Genomic DNA, 24,510 nt, shown 5'->3' with positions numbered 1-24,510 from the left:
TTGCGACCCAGAGCCTTGTTTGAGGTCGACTAGAAGAGAATCGAATCTTTTCAAGACGTCAACAAGTCTCTACCAGTCAAAATCCGGGTGACAACTTTTTGCTAAGTTCACTCATAATGACAAAATTCGTTTGTTTTAGAATCCAAGATTATCTGGAATAGCGCAACTGAAAGATCAAAATCTCGAACTTTGTTATCAAATCAAATTGATGAAAAACATCAGTTATTAAAATGACATACCATATGTATAAATGAGCCTTAGCACATTTCCGCGCACCTGGTAGAAAAATAAAAGGTCATATTTAATCTAATTGTTACCTTTTAATCTATGTATGATGTTTACTCAAGCAAGGAATATGAATTGACTGACTGATCACGCCTTGTAACTGAGTGGTTTAATATACCCAATAGAGGCATGACATGGTTCCCGAGAGGGCGTGGGTTTGAATCCCGCCTTTGGAGATAACCTTAAGCTAGGTTTGCCAGAGGTATTTCCTAAGCAAGATGGAAGCTAATGTGAGAGCTCTCTCATATCCTCAATGTTCCAAGTACATCATTTTTGGACCTGCTTGAGCTTTTTCAAACCTGCTGAACTAATTGGAGCCCAAATGGGCGAGGCATATTCAAGATGTGGCTGAAAAATCGACTTGTACAGAGTTAGCATCGTGATACTATCTCTGGACTTAAACGTGCGATATATCCCACCAGATGTTTGGAAAGCTTTACCAACTTTCTACTGGATATGCTCATCGAACTTTCCATTATTTCGAAGGACTCATCAAAAAAGAATGGAATATAATTTTTTCTTACTTTTTACATTTTTAAAGTGTGTCAAATAAACAGGGATGCTAAAAGCACACATAAATCTGCCTAGTTATGTATAAAGTTTTGAAATAACTCATTACTTAATATTTCTAGTCATTCCTTTTACTTCACGAAGTACTAGAGTTGCTAGTTCGACGATCCACCCAAAGGTGTCAGGCCAATCAACAACTATCTGTTTCATGTGTTTGTTAGCTTGACTACGTCGTCGTCGTCGTCGTCTTATTCCGTCTAGCTTATTCCGTGATGGAATCTGACTGATCTCCGATTTGAGTGCCTGACGTGTGAGGAGTGTATTAAGCACTTGTAAAAAGCAAGTCAAGAATAAAGAAACCACACGAGCCTTTTGATGGAAATTCGCTGATGCGGTCTAGATCAAAATTGAAACCTTACAACCGCCCGTGATCATGTGGATGTCGGATGTTCGTGAAGATTTGGGACGGGATAACACCCGCACATTGGTGGCGGCAGCTTCACCTCTGTCCGAAGCCATGGCCTTGGCCGCTGGAGGTGCTCTACATTTGTTTGCCAAACGGGATCAATCGGGACGGCGAATCTTTCCAGGGCATGAACGCCAAGGCGACTCGATCTCCGCTCTCTTGGTCCTCCCCATGAGTGGATCCACCCACGAATCGCAAACCACCCAAACCCACTTAGTCCAACACGTTGTGGCGGTTGGCCATGAATCCGGTTGGGTAGAGATCGTCTCCATGACGGGGGACATTCTTTTCCGTCGACAATTGGGTTCGGGGCGGGTTCTGAAATTTCGCGCCAGTGGCGACGGCCCTCTCGCACGAGGCGGACGCCGCACGCCCATGGAAGCCGTGTATCTACCCTCGATCAGTGACTTGCTCATGGTGTATGCCGATGGGATCGTGGCCATGGCGGGGAAGGTGCTGTTTGAGAGCTTGATCAAGAATCAGAGTCTGTTGGCTCAGATGCGGGCGCAAGGCCTCCACGGAGAGTGCACCACCCAGGACAATCAGGTCCCAGTGAAACGACTTCTGGTCAAGGATCAAATGATCACGGATATGAGTGTTTACAAGTATGCCAACACTGCCCTGGATCAAATGATTCATATGTCACAGAGTTCGAACATCATCGAAGGCAACTTGCAAAGTCTCGGCCAAATCACCCAATTGGTGAGTGTGGGTCAAAATCCCATCATGCGATTCAACTCGCCCTACAACATCCACGCTCAAGATCTGACGGAATTAGCCGAGAACGTGGTGTCCACAGTCAAGTCTGGATTCGTGCGGGTGGCCACGGGTTTGTTCTGGGGAAAGCCGGACGCCAATCAGGAGGACAAGAAACCCAAGGAGCTTGAACAACGGTTGTCTTTAAATCATGCCATGAAAGATGCCATGAAGCAGGGCAAAATGATCGAGGTCAGTCTGAATGGTTTGTATTTTGCGGTGATGGACAATCAAAACCGTGTGATTCTGGTGGATTGCTTGAGTGGGATCATTCTTCATGTTTGGAAAGGTTTGCACCATGTTCAAATTGGCTGGACTCTGGCCCGACCCGAGAATGGATTGGCGAGCATCGATGAAGACGAGAAAGTGGCGTGTGTTCTGGTGATCTATCTCCCGCGTAGAGGATCCTTGGAAGTCTGGTGGCCAGAGTCGAAAGAGAAGCTAGCAGAGTTCTCTGTGGCCAAAAATGGCAAGCTTCTGAGCTGTTTCAATGGCATCCTGGACCCAACGAACCGATCGCGACATATCAGGGAAAGGGATCTTGTATTGCTAGGGGAAGATGGGTCGATCTCAGAGATCATCATCCCAACCAGATATTTGAGTGATCAAAAGAAGACCCGATATTCATCCTTTCAGCAACAACACCTTTTAGCCCTCTTGAGCGAAGTTCCTTTGAGTGATGACACCTGTGCCAAGGTGATGGAACAAGTGAAAAGCGCTTCCTCTGCTGTAACCCAAATTTCCATGCTTGTCGACATTTTTAAGGCCGATCAAATCGAACTAGATTTCGTCAAACGGATTCTCGCAGAAATTGACATTCAAATGAAGGACAGAGAGGAAGAATCGACCATTCTGAAGAATTGTTACGCAACTCTAACTAACCTAGTTAGTTTGTTCGAAAATATCAATGAGTCTTTGGCGTCTCGCGGGGAAAATCGTATTCCTTCCTTAACCCAAGACGATTTTCCAGGACTTCATCTCATTGACATTACAGAGGCTCCCGAAAAGCTGACGCACACAAGTCCCCTGAATTTGGATTCGTTTGTAAGCCATTGGGCTCTCAGTGTTGACGTATTCGATATCGAGACTGAGAGTGTTGAAATGAGACTTGGCCAACGCGATGCTTCGTCAAACCTCTTGGAAGGTTTCATGACTGTGGTTCATCTTCAAGGCGAAAGAAAGGTCTTGGAGACGTTTCAAGAATTGGGACTATCCTACCAAGATTTGCTCAAGTTTGTTTTCCAAAACGTCACAAATTGGTCCCATGCCAACCTGTTGCGCCTGACCATGGGAATAAAACCTTTGCTATCCATCGCTCTGATACTTTCCCGAGGCGAAGGAACCAAATCATCGGTGTTCTACACTTTCACTCGCTCGTTGCTTCTGAAAGAACCCATGAATATGTCGGTATTAGTTCTGGCTTGTCAATGGCATGAATTTGCGTATAACAATGCAGCTTTCCGGGATCTCTACGTGGATTCTGATCGAATCAAGCGATTTGTCACAGCCTATCTTCACCTGGAACAAAATCTGCAGGCCAAAGTGTTAGGAGAGTCCTCGAAGGAGAATCCAGCAAATCACACCTATGCCGACGCATTTCAAGCCGGAAATGGTCGAGTGGTGGAAATCATCTGTCAATGGTTTGTTCAGCACGGGATTGGTCCCAAGGATCTTGAATCTGAAAAAATCCGAGACTTTTTAAGTTTAGCTGAAAGTGATTTCCCCAAGAGCGTCCAATCAGAGACGTTGCTCTCACATTTGACTTGGGAATACATTCACGCGTGGGCCAAAAAACGCGATCAATTGCGATATCTCGATTACGGCTTTCAATGCCTCAAGGCCTTGCTAAAACTGGATGGGGTGGACCTGAATGTTCCGAATATGCTTTGGAAGACGTTCCTTCACAAAGTTGGCCGTGATGCAGTGAATGTGACTGAAATCCGATCCCCAACGCGTTGCCTTCGCGATGTGGGTGTGGGTGAGGAGTGCTTGCCCGAACTCCTCCAATGGCTCGTTAAGGTTCTCTTTTTGATGATCCAAAACGACCAGAGAGATGTACATCTCTCCAAACCTGACGAGAAACCTCAATTCTACGACGACATAAGCGATGTCCCACAAGCCCATCTCTTGGACCATGCACACTCGGTGGTCGTGGACTCCGACGTAATAGCCCTTCAGTTTCAATACGTTTTCGTAGCGAATCTGATTTGGGAGTTTGACCTCCAATTCAAGCCCATGGCCTTGTTTTCCAATCAAGAGTCCAACCTCTTTTTCCAAAGCGAAGCGTCCACCCAATTGGGCGTCCTCATTTCGATGGGCCAAAACGCCTCCCTTCGTCACATTCGTAAGAAGTTTCTGGACACTGCTTGCCATCGTTCTGTCCAAACCATTCATCTGTTGCCCACCGAAGACGGACAAGGAGAGTGGGACATGTCCAGCTATAAAGTGTGGATGTCTCAATTGGCCCTTTTGGCCAAGATGTGGTTTCTTCAAGACAAGTTGAAAGAATACCAAATCTTGGCTCTCTACTCGAATGGACATGATTCATTGGGCGAAGATTTATTTTCATGCTTTCCCGATCGCGAATCCCTGGCTGTGAAGTTGATTCACATTGCTCTGCTGCGTGTGACCAAATTCGTCTACGAGAGTGAGGATCACAATCGAAGATTGGCAGCTGTCAAGCCGGACCTTTTGGTCAAATTGTCCCAACTCCAAAACGAGGCCATGGATATCACGACCGTTACGGTTGAAGACACGAAAAGCTTGCTCATTACTCTGTGTGGCTTAGGTTTGGCCGAGGGTATGATGCAAGTCATTTACGATTGTTTAGCCCTAGTTCAGATGTTTATGAAATGAAATATGTTCTTTTTTTATGTTGAAAAGGTCAATGGTCCTGGTGTTCGATTTTTATTCAAAGTGAAAATATACGATTGTTTCTACTATGTTGAGAAAGTATTCAGTGTTAATCTCCATATTGGGGGTCAAATAACCCCGGTCAATTTGATAGGAGTATTGCTATAATTCGGATTGAATGAACTTGTGAATCACTGCGTTTTGATAATATTAGGGCCTTCTAGTTCACGCACGCCTAGCAATTCTGAATGATAGAAAACTGGATAAGTCCCTCGAGAATGCCGCGCGTCCAATTCAATACTGATTTTTGAGGGTCGAGAATAAACGGGGGAAAATAACAAACGTAGTTAATAACGAGCTTAACGAATACGTACAATGACCAACATATTTCAAGGTCGGAATGATGGAAGTGATTTCACAAAATCAAAATAGGCGATGGCTCATTAAACTTAGGCGGCCTCCACGGCCTTTTGGCTTGTGCTGGGCGAAGGTCCTCTCCGTCAATCGGGATGTTTGATCGCAAATTGCACTTACCCACCAACCAAGCAACCAACGCGTACACAGGACGAACCAGCGAGGCTTCTTTTTTTTTTATTAAGGTACCAAAAAGAAGCAGCGGATCACTCGGCTCAGTTCGTCGCCAAGATGATCAAGAAGATCAAGATGACTGTGCTGCGAATGTGATCACTCATTATTGATTTCTCCTCGATGAGTTGATAAGATATTTGCAACAATGAGTCAGCAAATGTTTCTCGCTCTCCCCGTTGTTTGATTCGGACGAGGCCTCGCCCGGGGCGTTTCCGTTGTTGGTCACTTCACGGGTATAAATGTCCATCCCGTACTGGCCCTCCTCAGGAAAGCTCACACTAAGCGTGACCACGTCGTTGACAATGCGGTGGCTCACGTACTTGCTGAGTTTCTTCTCCTCCATGCCGTTCTTGTGCAGCGTGGCCATGAAGTCCGTGAGAGGCCGGGTCATTTGGAAGGCGATGTCCAATTGCTGGCCGGCAAAGATCAGGGCATCCTGATGGGTCAAGGGCTCGAGGCCAAACAATCGCGTGGCCTTGGCGGGGCCCCATTCTCCGCTGGCACAATCGGGCAAAGGCACCATCACCGTGTGAAGGTCCTCACACTTAATCTTGAATTTGCAAACACTCTTGAATTTCATGGGCTCGCCAGTCAGATATTCCTGGGGCGTGACTGCATTGGCGAAAATGTCTAAAAGCAAGGAGCCACTGCAAGGGGCGTGCACACGGAAAGCTACGAGGTTATCCACAACGGACTGAAAACGAAAAAGTGGATGATCATGTCAAACGAGAAAAAAGAGCATCACCATGAAATTCCCAAAAATTATAGCACAATGTGGATCGGAAACTCAAATCATTTTTTTGCGTTGAACGCCCCGGGTTTTTCTATTAGGGCGTGGTCGTCCTAAGTATGATTGCATTTGCTAGAATTAAGGGAGAACACAAAATTCATGGATGGTGTTACCCAAAATTGTGTACTCGTTACGATCGAATTTCAAAGCCGTCAGGATTACGTGGCAAATTGCCTCTCTATTCATATCTAAATATACATACTGACTGACATGTCATCTTTACTCAACACCTGTATTCAATATGGAATCGGCACCTGCTCTAAGGACATTAAAGACCATTGTAATTCTAATAAATACCATATCCGTTAACAATGCTTCAAGACGGTCGCTTTTAAGACAACAACAAGCTTGGATTTTGAATGAAATCTCTTGCCTAGGACTTGAAAATCCTGTGCACATGTGGGCGAACGTACAATTTCTGTCCAATATTTGTAACTTACCTGCATGACAAATCTCTTAAGGCTAATCCCTTCGTAGTTGTCCTTGTCATCACCATAAAACTTGAGATTGTAGTGAAATATGAGACTGTTCTCCATATGAGAAGGCATTTCCAAGCGAATGGTGGCAGCTCCTGGAATCTGGAAAAAGATGATCCTTAGTAAAGTGCATTCTTTTGGCAAGCGCCCCTTACTCAGAGATTTCTCCCATTTAGGCGAATACAGTAGACTCTCATGTAGAAGCTATGTAGACGTCAACTTAAAAGAGTGTCTTTGGAAGACCGATAACACCTTTCTTTGTGGTATTGTATTCATTATTCTAGAGATATTTCTAGAAGTCCGTGATTCATCCTATTTCACTACATGTATGAGATATAATTCTCACTTCAAACGTTCTTTTTCGACTTTGGGTGGCTAGTACAATAAAAATAAGAAATTAGGCGCAGAGTGATAATTTTGTACTACAAAAAGCTTCAGTCAGTATTCTCATGGTTAGAGTTATGGTAGCCTTGCCAAAAAAAATCCCCATCTTGTCTTACTCTCCAACAGCAAACCTCTTCACTTTTTTCATTAATCAAAATTATCCTGACATGGCAATGAATCGTATCGTTATTGACATCAGGCAATTTTGATGCTTGCATACTTTGAGTGTAAAGCCTTTAACTGAAATATCTTTCATTAACCAAAACCTAGTCCAGGAAGGCCATAGAGTAGGTATGTGTTAAGTTTAAAGTAGAGGGTTTCATATCTTGAGTTTTTTTTTTCTTTTTTTCAGATTTTTGTTCATTCATTAGCTTGTTTTTTCTAGCCATGTTGGGGTTGACAGACCTTAAGGATGTACCGGTATCTACGTATGTACATCGTGCGTACATGTTAGTGCTGGAGCGAGTCCGGATTCGAATCCTTTCTAAACGGCTCGAGTCTGGCCAATTCCTCCAAAATCGAGTACACTCGACCTCGAATTTGTTCAAACCACATTGGATGTTCCTCTTATTTGCCCTGCCTTTGCAGTCACCTGGTTATCTGGGCGAAGTTGAGGCATCACTAACTTACGGCATAAATAGCATTGTACATTTGCTCAACATTACTTTGCTGCTTATTAACTGAAGAAAACGAAAGGCAACTGCTGAAACTAAAGCGAAGTGGATATCTCTCATTGTAATAACTTGAATGCAATGATTCGATTGTCGCAGCGACACTGATTCATTATGGCAGGTGACCGTGATTGGGTTGAGCGCCGTTTTACTTGAACAATGGGTAAATAATCTACTTCCTTTCTGTTCGTGTGGCTTTCGGAAGTCGCACACACTTGTGTGTGTGCGTGTGTGTGCCTGTGTGTGTTTGTGAGTCGACAGTTTCATTCGGTGAGTCGCAGTGTTGTTCGCTCGCTCAACCATGACTCAAAATCTTATCTGCCCTCGATCTTTCACGGCGAGATGGCTGATTTACAAAAAACACAAGAACGTGCCCCCACCTCCTCCTACATATTGTAAATACACTAGGTGATGTCGTTCGTTTGGTGGCTCAAAACATTGGTAGAAGCCATTATGAAGCGGGTAGCAGGTATTGCATATTTGCCATTGTTGTTCATGTTGTTGATTAGGTTTGGATGTGTATGTCAGTTTAGCTCGATCGGAGATCTTACCTGTGGAATCGGTGAACATGACTGATTTCATATTGTCACTGGGGAAGCTCAAGTTATATCGGAAGAAAAGAGACCGCACGAACGGGAGCTCTTCAAACTCTTCCAAGGTAATGGGGTTCTTCAAGAGCTGCCACTCGCCTTGCAATGGGAAGAACTCGTAGATGAACTCTTTGGGATCGGTCAAGAAATAGTGGTCGTCGTACTCGTATCTGGAACGAGCCGAAAGGTCAAATGGGCACGCCTAAAAATTATCCCCGCCGGATGAGGCTTACCTTAGACTGTCTGACTTGGCTTTTCCTGGCTTGGGCACCTCTTTTGCATTGACCAGATGCCTTGCTCCCCAATTACATTGCACGAATCGCCAGGCACTCGCTACGTACACCGCGTTCCACGAATTCCGGAAGCGATTGTCCTCGAAACTGACTCCGGGTTGATAGCCCGCACTTTTGCTGTACCCTTTGACGACCACACAATGCAGACCGGCGTAACTAGATCGAACGAACGAGACAGTTCAGGAGGTTACAGCACAGCAACCGGAAAATCAGACTTACCTGCACAAACGCTTGAAGAGAACGTGATAGCTTTCGGTGCCAAATTTGATCCCCCTTAAAAGGCCCATAGGGGTGTCTCCGCGCTCGGTCTCTTCAAACATGATCGAGTTGAGGTTTTTGACCGTGATCCAACGGAAGATTGCGCGAGCTTTCTCGACATCCGTCCCGCATCCGGCCACGAGCTGCCGAACCAAGTCGGTGAAAGTTTTTTGATCCTCTTGAGCCACGTTGATTGCACGCTGATCCACCTCGGCGAAAACGGTCGGGTCATGGTAGATCTCTTGTTTGGCGAAGCTGGGCGGATTGGGAGGCGGGGGCTGGGCCGGATATTGGGACGTCTCTTCCATTTCCTCCTCATTGTCCACGAATTCGGCCCGTTTCTGTACAATCAGATTCATCATTTCTTTGGAATGCTTCTCCACGAGTGCGGCCGTGGCCGCTCGCTCCTGTTCCAAAAGCCGCCGTGTGACATGTTCTTTCTTCTTTTCCCGCTTGATGGTCATATTCTTTTCGATCTCCTCCTTCTCCTTGTTATGGCGAAGAGTGAGCACCTTGAAGTCCTCTTTGGACTTTCTCTTGCCCATTTCTCGCTCGAATTTGGCGGTGAGCTTCTCAAGTTCCACTTCCCATTCCTCCTGGAGTCCGGAAACGGCTTTGGTGTGTTCTTTGTCCCGCTTTTCCTGGAACTGGCGGTACAACAGGTCCTCTTCTTGTCGGTGAAGCTCCTCCAAGCGAACTTGTTCTTCTCGATCCTGAAAAGAAAATGGGTTGAGGATCGGAGGGGGCCTAACTTCTCTACTGCCCGGGTGGACAGGCCCACATCCAAATTGCAACTCACCAAGTAGGATTCAATCGGTTTTTCGGCCGGCTTCGAATACTTCCTTTGGACTTCGGTGGCTTTGAGAGCATGTTGGATGTGTAAGGCGGTGGAATCGAAACGCCCCCAGTTGCGATTGGTGGGCGCATGGTCCACTTCAGAGCCGTTGGGCTGAGGTGGTTTTGTTTCTTTGATATGAGAGCGGATGGCCAGGGCATCGGCGTCGAAAGTGGCCTTGCCCCCGGGACGGATCTGCTCATTCACGTAGGGGCCCGATTTGGGGGCATTCATGGCTGACTTGATTCCCATGGACTCGCCGTCGAATTTGCCGGGTCCAATTTTGGGAACATGGGTATGGCAATAGACCTCTTTGTCCTCGGAAGAGTGCTGATTGTTGTAGTACGTTTTCAAGGTGAGCTTGCTCTGACATTCTATACAGCGGAAGCAACCACTATGAAAGAACGTGTAGTCCTTTAAGGGGCCAATCTTGTCGGTTGGATACACCGTCTTTTTGCACCGAAGGCAATGACTCTCGATGTAATTCGACCTAAACATGCTGACCTTTGCATTCACGTCAAGGCCCGCCAGGGGATCTGAAACGAGAGAGAGATCAACGAGATCAACTCACTATCACAGAGAGACTCGATGATTTCTGGCGTGTCAACACCAAAACGAACGAGCGTCATCGCCGCACCCATCCAAAATGAATGTACATACGGCAACCAAAAAAACGAACCAATTATCACGCTGAATCAATCCGGGCACAACTAATTGGCTGGTGTGTGGCATGTTTCCATCACTACATGTATGCTTGTCGGACTCTTCAGACCACTACAAAACGATGATTGGATTGTAGTGGTGATCGTTCCAAACGCAGCAGCAGCACGCTTACTTGCTACTAGTGTACCTAGAGCTGCAACTACCACTACAACAACTACATGGAGTGGTTGGTGGCTGTGGCTCCCATGTATTCCACATTAGCTTCCCTCGACTTCATACATACTACAGTTAAACGGCTGCGGCGTGAATTCAGAAGGATCCCTTTTCCAGCCTAGCAAAGAGTGAGCTGGATTTTCCGGACCAGCCCTAGGTGCTCAAGTGCTCAAGTGCTCAGGTGCTCAAGTGCGCACTGCGTACTTGCGGCTTAGGTACGTTCCTACCTCGAGCGCGACTTGATCGGACAAAAAAGAGACGGACGACAGGAAAGAAATCCTCCTGTTTTCCGCTGGTTCTCTGTCTAGTATGTGTGTGCATGCCCGCTGCTCCGTTCCACAGAGGAGCTACCCGAGCTAGCATTACAACAGTGCCACAGTACCCAGGTGAATGGATGAGTGGATGGGCGGATGGGTGGACCGATCGATCCAGAGAGGCCTCTCTCAGTGGGCGAGGAGATTGCGGTGGTGAAGTGCGCCCTCGCAAGGAGCTTGGAGCTCCTGTCACAGGTGGAAGCAGCATCCCAATCAGGCGACGAGGGGCCAAACGTCAGGTGCAGAATTCCACATACGTAGTACATAGTACTACTACGGACATACACTCACTCCCCTTACTTGGAAACCATCCGTGCTCGAGTAGTGGGAGCCCGTGCTTGTCGTACCCACACTGTGCACACAGAATGATAAGCAGAGCAAGTAGCACCTTGCATGCATCGGCGTGTACGGTCTTGAACAGAAGTCGGTCTTCGTTCGTTCTAAGTAATCCTACACGAGAAGAAGGAAATCCCCGTTGGAGTTGCGAAGGAAGTGAGGATTCATTCCCTCATTCACTCCCTGGCAGCCATGAAGGGACTCACCGGTATGGAGTACGCCGTGCGACCTGCCAATCGGAAGTACGGAAAACGGTAGAAATTTCTCTCACCCTTTGGCTTGCGACGAAATGAAGGGATTGAGCACAACTCAAATGGATGATGCCGATAAAGTTCAGGCTCAGAAATTTGGGTCCATGGACCATGGATGGAGACAATGTGTACCCAACGACAGGCGACTTTGCCGGCCAAAATGACCGACTACGTATGCTGCCCCGAGGAACATCACAACTCTCGAGCAACTAACTGATTCCCCCCTCCCACTCAGCCCGGCTCTTTCTCATCTTTCAACACCAACTGCAACTCCTCCTCCTTCTCCTCTTCCTACTCTTCCTCCTCGTTCTCTTCGTTGTCCCCTTCCTTCCTGTTCCTTTGGGGTCCTTACGATGTTCCTGATTCAGCCTCGCGGCCCTGTTGGTCCTCCCTCCACTTCTGCTTTCGTTCTACATATTTGCCCAGGACCGCTCGAAAGGATGCCTGCCATGTCGCGCCTTCTACCCTCGGATCCCTTTTTGGCCCTGTCAGCTCACTCAGCTCGGCCAGCTGAGCCGAGGACGGGTCCGTCTGCCCGGGTAGTCTCCCTCCAGGAATCGCACAGGGTCCCTTCCATAATACTGTACATTCATGCTTACATGTTCGACGCTTCGAACCCAGGCACTGTTGTCATTAGGGGGAAATGACTTTTTTCACTTTAAAGGAAACCTCTGTGGTGCGAATTGGCCGCGATTTGCACAAACTGGTAATTCATTTTTTGCACCCGTGAACCACACGTGCAGGTCGATGAAGCGGATTCTCCTGACTCATCCACAGGAGAAGCGGTAGAAGGCAGTAAAAACGTAGACATTACCAAATCGCATGGCAGCATACACACATAGTGAGTCTCATTCAAAATTGCCATGAGCGTCAGTATTTGTCAATGGATGGGGGCTGGCTGGTTACCAGTCTCGGTCTTTGGTAGAAAATATGACAGCTACTCTGAGTAGAACGTTGCTGAAGCTGCTGGTGCTGCTGGTGGTGCTGGTACTGCTACCATGACAGGCACCATGATTTCTCACACGACCGCGACCTCGCTTCCTCGAGTTAATTTGATAGGCATCCTGTCAGGAAGAGATTAAAGCTCGTCTTCTACCCATTGTTTTTCTTTTCGGTTTGAGCCGAGACCCTAGACACTTAAACATAAATTCCACGATTCGGAATGGGTCTCGAAAATGGACTGGTTTCGATGGGATCGGTGAGCTTGCATGACCCATGCTTACTTACCATGCTCTGACTTGGTCATGTTGTGATTCGTGGTCACTCCTTCCAATTAGCAGTGTCACTTCACTAACACTTGGAATATTGGAGTCTCGTTTCCCCCTCCAATTAATATAATGGTTCACTTTTTCATTCACTGCTAACCGAACTTCACGACAAGGCCATCAATTTGGAGATGTGTTGTTGTTGTTGGTGGTGGTGATGGTGGTGTCGTTTTTAACTCGAAGGACCAAATTCTCTAAACACAAGACAGTTAATGATTGTGCCTCACAGGTCTCCGAGAGACGAAGCACTCGGTCGATGATTGAAGCAAGGATTCTGCTAGTTGTTGGTGGCACTTTGTAGTTGTGATCAAATTGCTGTGAAGCTGCAAATAACGCATGGCAATCGATTACTGAAAGGGAAATCACTTGCAGCTTCGGAGTGGCACCAACTGACTGAAAATATTTCCCACCTCGCACTACGACATATTCAACCTTTAGGGCCCGATGCGAAGGAAGAAAGATCTGTGAGCGAACAAGTAAGCCAGCCAGTCGGCAAGCAAGCAAGCAAGCAAGCAAAGGATGAAGGAAGGAAGATGCCGAAGATTTCATTCCTCGTACCTGATGCTCCTCCTTACTCTGTGTGCTCGTTTAGTGTGTGCAGAGTACCGCCTCTTTGTCAATGGTCTGCCGTTCTCCGTCCGCTCTTTGCTCCGTTCGTTCGTTCGTTCGTCCGTCCGTCCGTCCGTCCGTCCTTTGAAAGCGCAAGACCAAAGCGAAATGGTCGTGGTTCTGTTCCTAGCTATTGGTGAAGGAATCAGCTTTTCAGATGCTTGAATTGCTACTGTTATCACTACCATCCCCGCCAGTGGTCGTCCCACTCCTTCGAATACCCTACTATCGTATTTACAACCAGTCCGTTTCCCCACCACTATCATTCTACTACTGTAGATGAGGGTAGTAATACTGTACTTTGTATTAGATGTGGCTGAAGAGAGGGACGGAAAGTGTTGAACGGATGGAGCGAACTGAAGAGCTGAGGAGGCGCTTTTTTCGCTCGAAATGACGCTCCGGCCAAAGTTTTCTCAATCGGGACACCGTTAACAGACAGAGAAATTTAGTCCTTCACGTTACCATCCACCTTGGACTTGGAGTCGATGATGATCTTAGTGGATGGTGACGTTTTAACACAAAACCATGCATGACTTTTTTCACCGCCAACCATCAAAGTACAACACAGCTACTAGTACAGCTACAGTATTGCCGGCTGCTACTGAGTACTGAGGAACATCGTATATGACCATTGACGTGAGGATGTTTGATATTGAAGTCTCTGAGCCTCTTTGGTGCGTGGATTTAAATTCAATTGGCATTGACTTGAAAAAAAATCCGAAATGAAAAAAGTCCCCCCAAACCCGAATTGCAATAACGCTTCTGTTGGTCACAATGTCAAGCACGATTGATAGAAGTAGGCTAAGCTGGCCACATTGCTTGGTACGATAAAAGACAAACCTAACCAAACCAAAGGTATCAAAGCAATTTGATTCAAGGAGGTACGTGTTTAAGCTCAAAATATGACACGACATTGCTTTGGGCTTTCTTTGATGACTTTGCACGTGCTCTAAATGTTTTCAGGAATGCCAAGGCAATAACAGAGACCAATCAAAGATAAACTGCGAAAACAAAGGACCAAGGAACGAGGGGCTTCGGTGGTCCTCGAAAAAGAATGATAAGGGCAAGGGACCCTGGACACCCTCAGTCTACTAGCTCATCAAGTTGTGGTCGAAAGAAAATTTGACCAAGAGGCTATCCAATGACACCAGGACTAAAGATTGAATGATCTGAAATGAAGTCATACGGTGGTTAAAAGTTGAGTTCATCTGACATCTGGTCCTGCGGTCCAACAATTATCCGAGTACGTGGGGCGTACAGTTTAGATTAGGACAGACACATGTACAAGTTTTTTGCCAACAAATTGTGTTTTATTTCCCAGTTTCAAAGAGAAAAGAGCGAATATCGCGCAGACACAATAAGTCGCCTGCGATAGTATCCTTGATGATAGATTGTTTGGCCCTTTAAGTACCAGTTAGAGTCCAGGGTCCCTAGCACCAGCTACCTGATGAAAGCGAAACATTTTTAGGACATCACTTGCGTTACCATTAATAACGTGAAGGTGATAAAAAACCAAAGTAAAACTTATGATGTTAGACTCATGATAAGTCAAAATATTTCAAAAAATAAGTTGTAATAATAAAAATATTGTTGCGGTTTGTTAAAATGAACTATTAAACTATTTCTTTTCCTGAATAATGATCTGGAAATGTCAACTAACATTTGACTAATAACTACTAAGCACAAAGAGTTCAAGTGATCGCTCAAATCATTATGGTGACGTCATCATTGTTTGACCGCATCAATGTCCCAATTGACTTCTTTAAGGAAGGAGCTGAATGAGGTATACAAAGCACAATAAAAGACAAAAAACGTTTCCAAGGTTTCAAAAAGTCTTTTGTAAAATCGAAAATTCTTCAGTAGGAAAAATGAGTCCAGAAATATATTTTTTCAGCTAAAAAGTGATTTTTGGGAACATTAATGAGTAATACTGTGGCCCTTTATTAATACACAATGCTACATGAACCATTCCTTTTATGGATAGATGAACTGGATCTCTAATTTAATCCCTTAACAAAGAACTATTAAGCGTCAAAACTGCAAGTAACTTCGCAAAACTTGACAGGGACATCATCTTCCTCTCCTGCTTCAATGTCCTAATAGCACTTACAACAGCCCCGTGTGTCTGGCTTTTAGTAGGTGGAACTAGAGACCCTAGTCAGAGACGCGCGAGGTTTGGCAAGTGGCTCCAATTCAAAAAAGTGAGTTATCAGTTGAACTAAAAAGTTTCCAAACAGATTTTGAATTAATGCGTTGTATAAGAAAGAGTACTGTCATGACAAGCACCATTGAATATTTTCTTCAACGACACTGCGAAATTTTACTCAAAGACAAGCTGATTCATGGATATAGTATTTTTACTTTCTAAACCCATTTTTCATAAGATTAGATTGCTAACATATTTCTTTCCATTATTCAAATTAACATTATGGTATGTAACTTCCTGAGTCTCTCAAGAAACAAGTCCCTTTTAGACTGAACAATGTAATTTGTTAAATTGGTTGTACTCTGTCTTTTGAAGCGCATTACTTCAAATTGACATTGGCAGGATGCAACAAATCAGCGTGACAATTATATTTTATTGAGAAATGCCATACAGATGCAATTCTAATGGCAAAAGACACTTTAATGCCGTAGAATAAGTTGGTTGAACCCAAGGTGAATCAAGTTTGTCATGAACCATTCAAAGCTTTGCCTTTTTATGCAATACAAACATGTTAGGTCTTTTTGGAAGTGACTGACTCCCTGTTGAGAGAATTCCAAACAAAGCCCATGTTCGTTGACAATAGGCAGCCAATCAGATCACTCAAATTTGATGAAGTATACTCAACCTTGTGGCTCTCTAAATCCAGGGTCCCTAGGTGGAACAACGAACTTGTCTCCAACGTGTGGTTTCATGTGTAAATTCCCCTTAAGGGTGGCAGTTTGCGATTACACGTGAGCAATTTGAAATGAGGTAGATTTTGCCTCATTTCAGGGAAAGCTAAAGACTTATCAGACTTTTAGGCTGCTGTACCCTTAGACATGATTCTATTGCTACAGAACTTGTAAATGACACAATAATTGAAAGTAAGTTTAGTAAAACATATCTTCTTTGTTTCAACAATTCTTTCAAAAAATATGCACACTTCTGCTACTATTATTTTCGAGGGATTTAGTATTACGAAAAGTTATTGTTGCAATTTTAGTCACCTTATTTATTTTCATTTAGCATAAAATATATTTTACTCACTTATTTTCCCAATTGAATTTGAATGTCAAAATATGATTGAAGAAGAAACCTTCAAAAATTTCTGATTCACTGAATTCTCTGACTTTTTTTCATTTTTGATTCCCATTTGGATGTCATAAGTGTTTGCAATCTTGCTTTGCTTTGAAAGGTCATTTTGATGATTAAAAAAAATTGGTGGTGCATTGCATTTTAGTGTTGTGATATCAAATTGATATTTCTCATAGATGTTTGCTTTCATAAAGTGTAGCTACCTTAGAGAGTAGTTACGTTCTGTTTTTTGTTAATCTGCACAGTTAGAATACGTCACCTCCTTCCCGTGGAAAGAATAAAATGTCATTCCCATTTCCAAGTTCTAAAAGAGGAAAAATAAGCCCAATAATGGCTTTCTTCAGCTAAAAAGTGCTTTTTAACTATGTTTAAGAGCAATACTGTAACGGTTTATCAAAATAAAATGCTAAATGAACCATTCCTTTTATGAATAGAGGAACTGGAACTCTAATTTAATCCCTCAACAAAGACCTATTGATAAAGTAATGAAGGAGGGAGTTGGATTTCTGTCATAACAATTTGAAGCCAAGTCAAGATCTATAGAGGACTTTTTTCACTTTTCTCGAATTGGTACGATTACCCCTTGCACTGCAGGTTCTTGCCCAGTTGTACGTACATATGTATACTCGTACAATGGCCAGATTGCATGTGACCGCCGATATCCTTCACTCCCGTCCCGTACTGGAGTCAGCTTATTTGAATAAAAATGAAAAGTACGATAATTGATAGGCATTTATTTCTTTTCGCAATTACGCTCAACGAGCTATGATGAAATCATCAACTTTGATGATGGCGTTCGTAGATGTGAGGAATGGGTTTGCCTCATGAGAAAAGGCAAATATTTCTTAATCTCATTTCGTATCAAATGAAATTTCGATTATAGCGTGATTCACAGTTTGGCATAGGAAAAGTGATATCAACATGTTCTAAGATGTAACTTATTGTAATCAATTATTTCTTCCGACCGTGTAATTGTCACCGCATCCAATTAAATTTGATCAACAAAGACGCAGACCTTGAAAAGGGATACGAGATTATGTCAATGATGCTACGCACATATTTTATGAGGTAAAACAAGATCATTGTATTTCATTTCGCAATGTGCAAAGTAATATTTCGAAGCAGATTCTTTGTAATCAACGGTGGTGATAAAGAAAATGCGAGTAGAATTGGCAAAAAACGCACCGAAAAATGCAACAGAAAGGGCAAAATATGCAAAGAAAAATGCAGCTATGTTTTGCTCTGTGTACTTTTTCAAACATAATCATGAGTAAAATTGCAAAAACAGTTATGAATGGCGGCAAGCAAAAATGCACAAGTACATTAAGAAACCATATACTTCCTTCATAAGCCATCTATTTTGGTGGCTCATTATATCAGGACTGATTTTTCGCCAAAACTGTGCTGGGGCCAAAACGCAAAAGAATGAAGTGCTCTAACTAACTAGAGCCATCCTTCCCATTTGCTCTGAGCAAAAAGCAGCTCGCCTCATATTAAATTAAGGTAACTGACTTTGCTATAGAATATAGTAGCTAGTTTGATGTTACATGTATCCTATTTGACATTCTGACAACAAACTAAAACAATTTACTTTTGAAGGCTCAAGTGATGTAAAAGTTTTGCAAAAAACAATACCTTGAAACGATAAGAGGTGAACCTACTACAAAGGGCAAAGGATGCAAAAATGTTTGCCGCAATGATTTATAACACTTGCATTGCTTTTAAAAGGAAGAGGCAAAAAAAATAAAAGTAAATTTTTAAGATGCAAGGAAGCAAACTGATGCGAATAATTCAAAAATGAGATATACCTTTGTTGAACAGCCGTGGTAATCAGTAAGGCTGTAAAAAGGTAAATGCCTTCTAATTTTTAAATTTCACAAAAAAGCCCTTTTTACGCTTCAACATTCTTTGAATTTTTACTCTGCTTAACAAATATCATTTTTGCTTCAAAGGCATTGAATAATTTGAAAAGTGGTCCAGTGGATATATTTCAACTGAAAGCTTTACTTTAAAATACTTCTTAAACGTGAAATATGTTGGGCTAGATTGCCAACCTCAGGTATAAAAACTAGGTAATACTAACCTTAAAGAGATGATTGCCGGGGCCAAATCGCAGTGAATGGAGGTTCAGTTAAGCTGGTTTAGTTAAGACTTAATTTCACTTCAAGTATGATTTGACTTCCGTATCCAAAGGAAATTGGATTATTTTGATTGAAAGCAGACAAGATATGTTTGGTCTAATTGAAAACATAGTTTTCGAAGGAAGCGTCAGCTTGGGTTAAGATCAGTCTCATGTAAGTGAAAATGTGACTGAAACGTTCCTTCTAAAGCATTTTTAGCCAATTTGTCTCCAAGCCCCGTAAACAACCAGACAATAATTTACCTATCAACAACCATTAAGATTGGATTTTCAAGAAGGGTTCCTACTAGTTCTAGTTCGTCGGTGAGTGAGATGTTGCGTTGTGGCAGGGTTGGATTTCGTTGACATCTCTGCCATTCTTACTTTTGGAAGCACGACTATGAAAGAGGTTTTGAAAGAGGTTCCTGAGATGCCTATTTCTTCAGTGTATGCTACCGGGCCCTGGGGACCCTGAATATTGCATCATTCAAGAGCAAAAGAGTCCTAAAATTTAATATTCATTAATCCATTTCTTTTTTCTTTGCATGAAAGCAAGTAAGAATGTGATTTGGTAAGGCATTCTTCACAAATTTGTAATTGTAAAAGCAGTAAAGAAATGAGATGAAAGTTTTGGAACCACTAAAGATGGAGCAAATCCAAACTCGAGTCGAGTGCAATGGAGTCCTTTGCTCAACTTTGGAAAAATAGGTTGGATTCGTCGTTGCAATTTGTCATTCTTTTATTGGATTTCTTTCCGGCATGATCTTACAATGAATTGATTTTGAAACGCATCAGGTTTTGAAACACAGTTCCATTAGGTTGGTTAAGTCTAGCGAAAACACGATACAAATTGTGCTGGACTTGAGTCCGGACTCTAGGAATCCGCAGAGCTAGAAAGTCATAAGGCTCACCTACCGCTATCAAACCTGGTCGCCGAGTCATTCAATCAATATGTATGACCAGTGCTTCCATATCTTGCACTTTTTGTACCAAGTTTGTTCGGAATAAATTGGCTGGCACTTTACGCTTATTACTAATTTTTTTACATTTTTAACAGTCCCATTGGAAAAGCTCAAATTCAAGCATTAGATTACACCAAAATATGAAAGAAACATTAGTTTTTATTATCCCAAAAGTAATCCTATCCCAAAAGTAAACCATTTTTTACTCGTCATGAGGAAACAATAATTTGATACGGATGTTATTGTATACAATCTCTGAAATGGAACTCGATACTGCCGCTTCAGTTTAGTCGAAATCATTTGTAACAAATATGCGGAACATTAAGATAAACGAATTTTGGTGCTAATCTTGAGATGGAAAATGAAATGGAGGGCGGAGGCTGGTACAAAAGCAAGACTCAACAATGCCCAGGACACTTTGTTATCCACTTATTTGCGGATTTCCATACCGCTACTTGGAATACAATTTCCGGCAGTTCAAAACCAAAAACTTCTTCATTTTACTTTATTTTATGGTCATATATTATCTGATCCGCCAACGAATTAGAAGTTGGCGGATCGGGCTAATCCTAAAATGTAGGGTTGATTCGAAATTTTAATCAAAACCTTGTCCAAATCTGACTTCAATCCTACTAGAAGGTCAACACCTGCATACACCCTACGAATATTTGAGAGGAGCAAATTGTACAATGATGGAGCCCGAGAAAGAAGAGAGGTGGCATTCAGTGTTTTAATTAGCCTAGATTCAAGAAGGCTTGAAGATGCTCTCAAAACGCACTCTCAGTCTCCACGGTCGCTACGGTTAACCGTAAAAACTTAGTTGGGACAAAGCTCAGGAATGCTTTTGCAAATGTTCAGTATCAGGTACCTTTACTTTCTCTGAACACTGTACCGTCCCAACCTTTCCAGCCTCTCACAATATGAGAGCTCTCTTCGATGTTTCTGGTAAATCATCTTTGGATCTGCTCGACCATTTACAAACCTGTTGAAACAATTGAAGCCCAAATGGGTGAAGCATATTCCAGATGTGACTGAACAATCGACTTGTACAGAGTTAGCATCGTGATACTGTCTCAGGACTTAATCGTGCAATACATCCAACCACATGGTTGGAAAGCTTTACCAACTTTCAACTGGATATGCTCATCGAACTTTCCATAATTATGGAGGACTACACATAAATCCTTCATAGATGAGACCTGCTGAATGCCATTAACTTCATCATCTAATAGTGGAGAGTCTAATGGCGTCGACCCAAAGGTCATTGAGCGGAATTTCATTCCATTCAAGGCCATGTCACTCTTAGCAACCAAGAGTAGATTTGGTCTAGAACCTCAATCAGACAACCGGGATTATCACCATTCTTACTGCAGACTACTTTTGCATCATCAGCATAGGAAGAGATGCTGACATTGATTCTACTAAGCTTGTGAAGTGGAGCAAGGAAGATAATGAAAGGAGAGGAGCTAAAATGGAGCCCTGAGAAACACCTGACTTGACATTATGTAAGTCGCTAAGGGATCTCTCAACCTTAACTAATTGCTTTATCACAATTAAAATGAAACTTTTTAATCATTTGAGAACCTAGACTTGGATACCATTCTCATGAACTCTGTTAATGAAAAGACCATGATCTACCTTGTCAATGGCCTTAGCAAAGTCGAGATACACAACATCAAGTCACTCATGACACTCTCTTAATGATCTACTCTTCATGCTTTTTCGCTTTTGGCTTTTTAGTAGTTTTTCCAAATGGCCTAATTGCTACCAGGGTTTGAGCAAAAATTGCAACTTTGTATACAAACCAATCCATTTCTAACACTGCAAGTTATCAGGGATCACGTTTTTTATCCCTATTCATTCAGAAGATTACACATTCGCACGCTATCTTTTATCACCAGCAGTTGATCCATTGCGGATGAATGATCGTTTTGATCAACTAATCATTTGTTATGGCTCTCCGTTTTAGCTCGACCCTTTTCGTTTCATTTGGATCTATCATAAAGCCAGCCGATAGCAAACACACAACCATCATTACGCTTTTGGGGCTATTCGCGTGTGCAGGATGAGCTAAAATTGATATGTACAATGTTGGAAATTTAAATAGAGATTCTAATAGGTCCTGTAATTGGTGTGAAGCACGAATCTACGTTGTGGCTAAATGCCATTCAGTCAAGACATGATTTTTTATCAACGAATCACGGTGAACAACTTTCAAATCGGGCTTGGAGATGGGGCACAAGAAATAAGCCTCTTGCCCCAATAGAGCACGCCAAGCCGACTTTGGTCCTGTGAAACTGTAATCATTTAGGCCTTGAGTTTCCAATTTATTTTCAAACAGAAAATCAAAGAAATATGTACATAAAAAATACCAGTTCTCCACTCTTGCCTGTTCTGGTTTTCTCCGTAAATCAATGGGGAATGATTTTGAAGGTTTAGGTGATTTCATCATTATCCTTCCGCCAGAGGGAGAGAGAAGGTTTTGGGCCGTTTGGTCAGTCCAAGGACACTACAGCAAGGAAACACCACTTTTTGTGATCACCAAACCTTTCTCCCCCAAGTAAGGCCTCAGCTTCTGCTGCTGAAATTTTTGAATGTCAATTATTGGCAAAATTATTGAACAAAATATGTGATTAATATCATTTTCGTAACCATTGATGGTATGTGCTTCAAACCAGGCATGTAAATATACTTAAAATGACTTTAAACATGTCTTAAAGTGCAATAACTGAAAAGTGCTAATTAGATTTTCTTGATAAAGCAAGAATTTGCTCTAAACACAATCAGTCAATACTCTTTTGCTAATAATATTATTTGTTGAAAATTGTTTCAGTACATATTGACCAAATTTCAAGTAATTTGACGCGTTTGTTATGAAACTATGGTTCTCACCCTAGGAATGGCCCTCAATCCAAAAGTAGACATACTGTAGCTGTGAGCAACATATTGTTCTTTAAACTCATATGGATGCTTCACAATCATAGAATAATAATTTTAAGAGATATGGCACCTGTTGTATTTGACCATTTGGTATTTTGGATGCTTCTGAAAGAAAAACAATTTATTGGAGTCCAAAGTTCAAATTGAGATCTAGTCTGCTGTACTTTGGTATTACTCTGTGCCCCTTAAATAATGTCTGCCTTTTATGCAAACTTTGTAATAAGTAGAAATTTAAACTCTGCAAAAAAATAATTCATTCATTTTTCACCAATGCCTGATGTTTTTTTGTCAAATATATGGATTAAGAAAATTGTCAATTGTCCATTTTATGTACATTTTATGTACATGCCTTTTACCGCTTATTCTATACCTTTCTTTTATATTTTGTCAGTGTAAGTAAGTCACCAATTAATAAGGTGATTCTTGTTGATTTTCTATCTATGCGTGTTTTTGAGCCAATTTTACGCAATATTTCACTGATTTGAAAGACAATTCGATTGTTTTTGATAAATTTGATGTTCATGGGTATTCATTTATTCTTCTGACTTTCAAAATTAATTCATAAATATTTAATTTATGGACGGAGTTGTATATCAAGGAGATCATTTTTAATTAAAAACACTTTAATGTACCATGTAGTACGGATAATCTTGTTTTATTGATACTAGAGTTACTGTCTTAATTCAACTCAATGGCCAAGTTGGAGGTCAGGGGAAAGCCGTGTCGTTTCCTCTCTTTAGAGTCCCTGGCCAGTCATAGATTTCTAGACATGGATCTCGGACGATTGACCACTTGGTTGGCTAAAAAGTACAATAAACCGGTTTGTGACAAATTCCCAGGAGACCATCCATCGTACTGTTTTACCAGCCGAACGGTCGGCCGTCCGATATCCAGTGTCTAGAAATCTATGGGTCAGTTCATGGAGTCCATGTCAGGCCTAGGAACTTGTGACTAGTTTGTCCGTCACATTTTTTTATAGCACTACCATGTCCTTAATCATGAAAGTTACGGTTTGGAATCTTCTTCCTGCCATCCAAATATCTGCATTTCAAGTTGAAAGTGCTAAAAAGCAAAAACAAAACGCATCTAAAGGGTCATATTAGTCCCAGCTGCCTGATTTTGCCCAAATGGGCCAAGGCATTCATTTGCCGCTGACGGTAAATAAAATGATGAAATCATCTGAACCTTGAAAAGCATTCCTTTTGTCGGATCTACTTCGCACAGATTGTCAAACTTCTTTTTAAATCTGCTTGACATGAAAATCAAATAATAGCTCGAGCCCTAGATCAAAGGTCGATTTGGTCTACATCAAAAAATAATAAAACTACTAAAACTGCGGGGAGAAAATGATGAATTGATGATCTGTCATTTTTTTAACACAGAAGGTTTTTCGTGAAGCTGACGGGTCAATGTATCCAAACATTTTAACAAGAATATTCTACGCATGTCTCAGTTCTTGACTTTTTTAAGATCTTTTCAATTATATCTTCTGATAAGCTGGTAACTTCGATGCCGGATCAATGAGAACGAAATAAAGAGAGAGAGAGGTATGTCAAGAATTCTAGAATTATCTCATTAGTGTTGTTTTCTCAATGATAGCTGAGGAATCACGAGCCCGGAATATCAAGGCTAGCTCAATATCTGGGGATCGAGGGATCGAGGCAAGGAAGGCTTCGTTCGCGGAGACTACCTGCAAATACCTTGAGACTTGACTGCCTGCTAAACATCTAACTTCAGTTAGGCCTGATAAGATTAGAGCTTGAATGACTGCCGAAGTCTCTGACGTCGACGGTGTCGACGACG

At 42.6% G+C, this 24,510-nt stretch overlaps 2 protein-coding genes across 4 annotated transcripts; one reads left to right on the top strand and one right to left on the bottom strand.

The window, feature by feature from the left end:
- Positions 1-1,035: 1,035 nt before the first annotated feature.
- LOC131892841 (rab3 GTPase-activating protein non-catalytic subunit-like) lies at positions 1,036-4,959 on the top strand. Its single transcript, XM_059242694.1, has one exon. It carries the CDS (start codon positions 1,229-1,231, stop codon positions 4,871-4,873), a length of 3,645 nt encoding a protein of 1,214 aa, XP_059098677.1. The 5' UTR covers positions 1,036-1,228; the 3' UTR covers positions 4,874-4,959.
- Positions 4,909-13,212, bottom strand: LOC131892848 (hillarin-like). 3 transcript variants are annotated; one of them, XM_059242704.1, is made up of 7 exons: positions 12,760-13,212; positions 9,720-10,291; positions 8,882-9,633; positions 8,603-8,818; positions 8,331-8,539; positions 6,689-6,819; positions 4,909-6,152 (listed from the first exon to the last, which is right to left on the bottom strand). In XM_059242704.1, the coding sequence occupies exons 1-7, from the start codon at positions 12,776-12,778 to the stop codon at positions 5,562-5,564; spliced, it is 2,490 nt and encodes an 829-aa protein (XP_059098687.1). In that variant the 5' UTR covers positions 12,779-13,212; the 3' UTR covers positions 4,909-5,561. The 3 variants fall into 3 exon arrangements, with proteins under 3 accessions (XP_059098687.1, XP_059098689.1, XP_059098688.1); XM_059242706.1 differs by lacking the exon at positions 12,760-13,212 and adding an exon at positions 11,553-11,743; XM_059242705.1 differs by lacking the exon at positions 12,760-13,212 and adding an exon at positions 10,435-10,676.
- Between the last annotated feature and the right edge of the window lie 11,298 nt (positions 13,213-24,510).

Source organism: Tigriopus californicus, chromosome 2 (assembly GCF_007210705.1).
Source record: "Tigriopus californicus strain San Diego chromosome 2, Tcal_SD_v2.1, whole genome shotgun sequence".
Taxonomy (NCBI): Eukaryota; Metazoa; Arthropoda; class Copepoda; order Harpacticoida; family Harpacticidae; genus Tigriopus; species Tigriopus californicus.
Note: the sequence above shows the minus strand (reverse complement) of the source record. Positions and strands in the feature narration are given on the sequence as shown.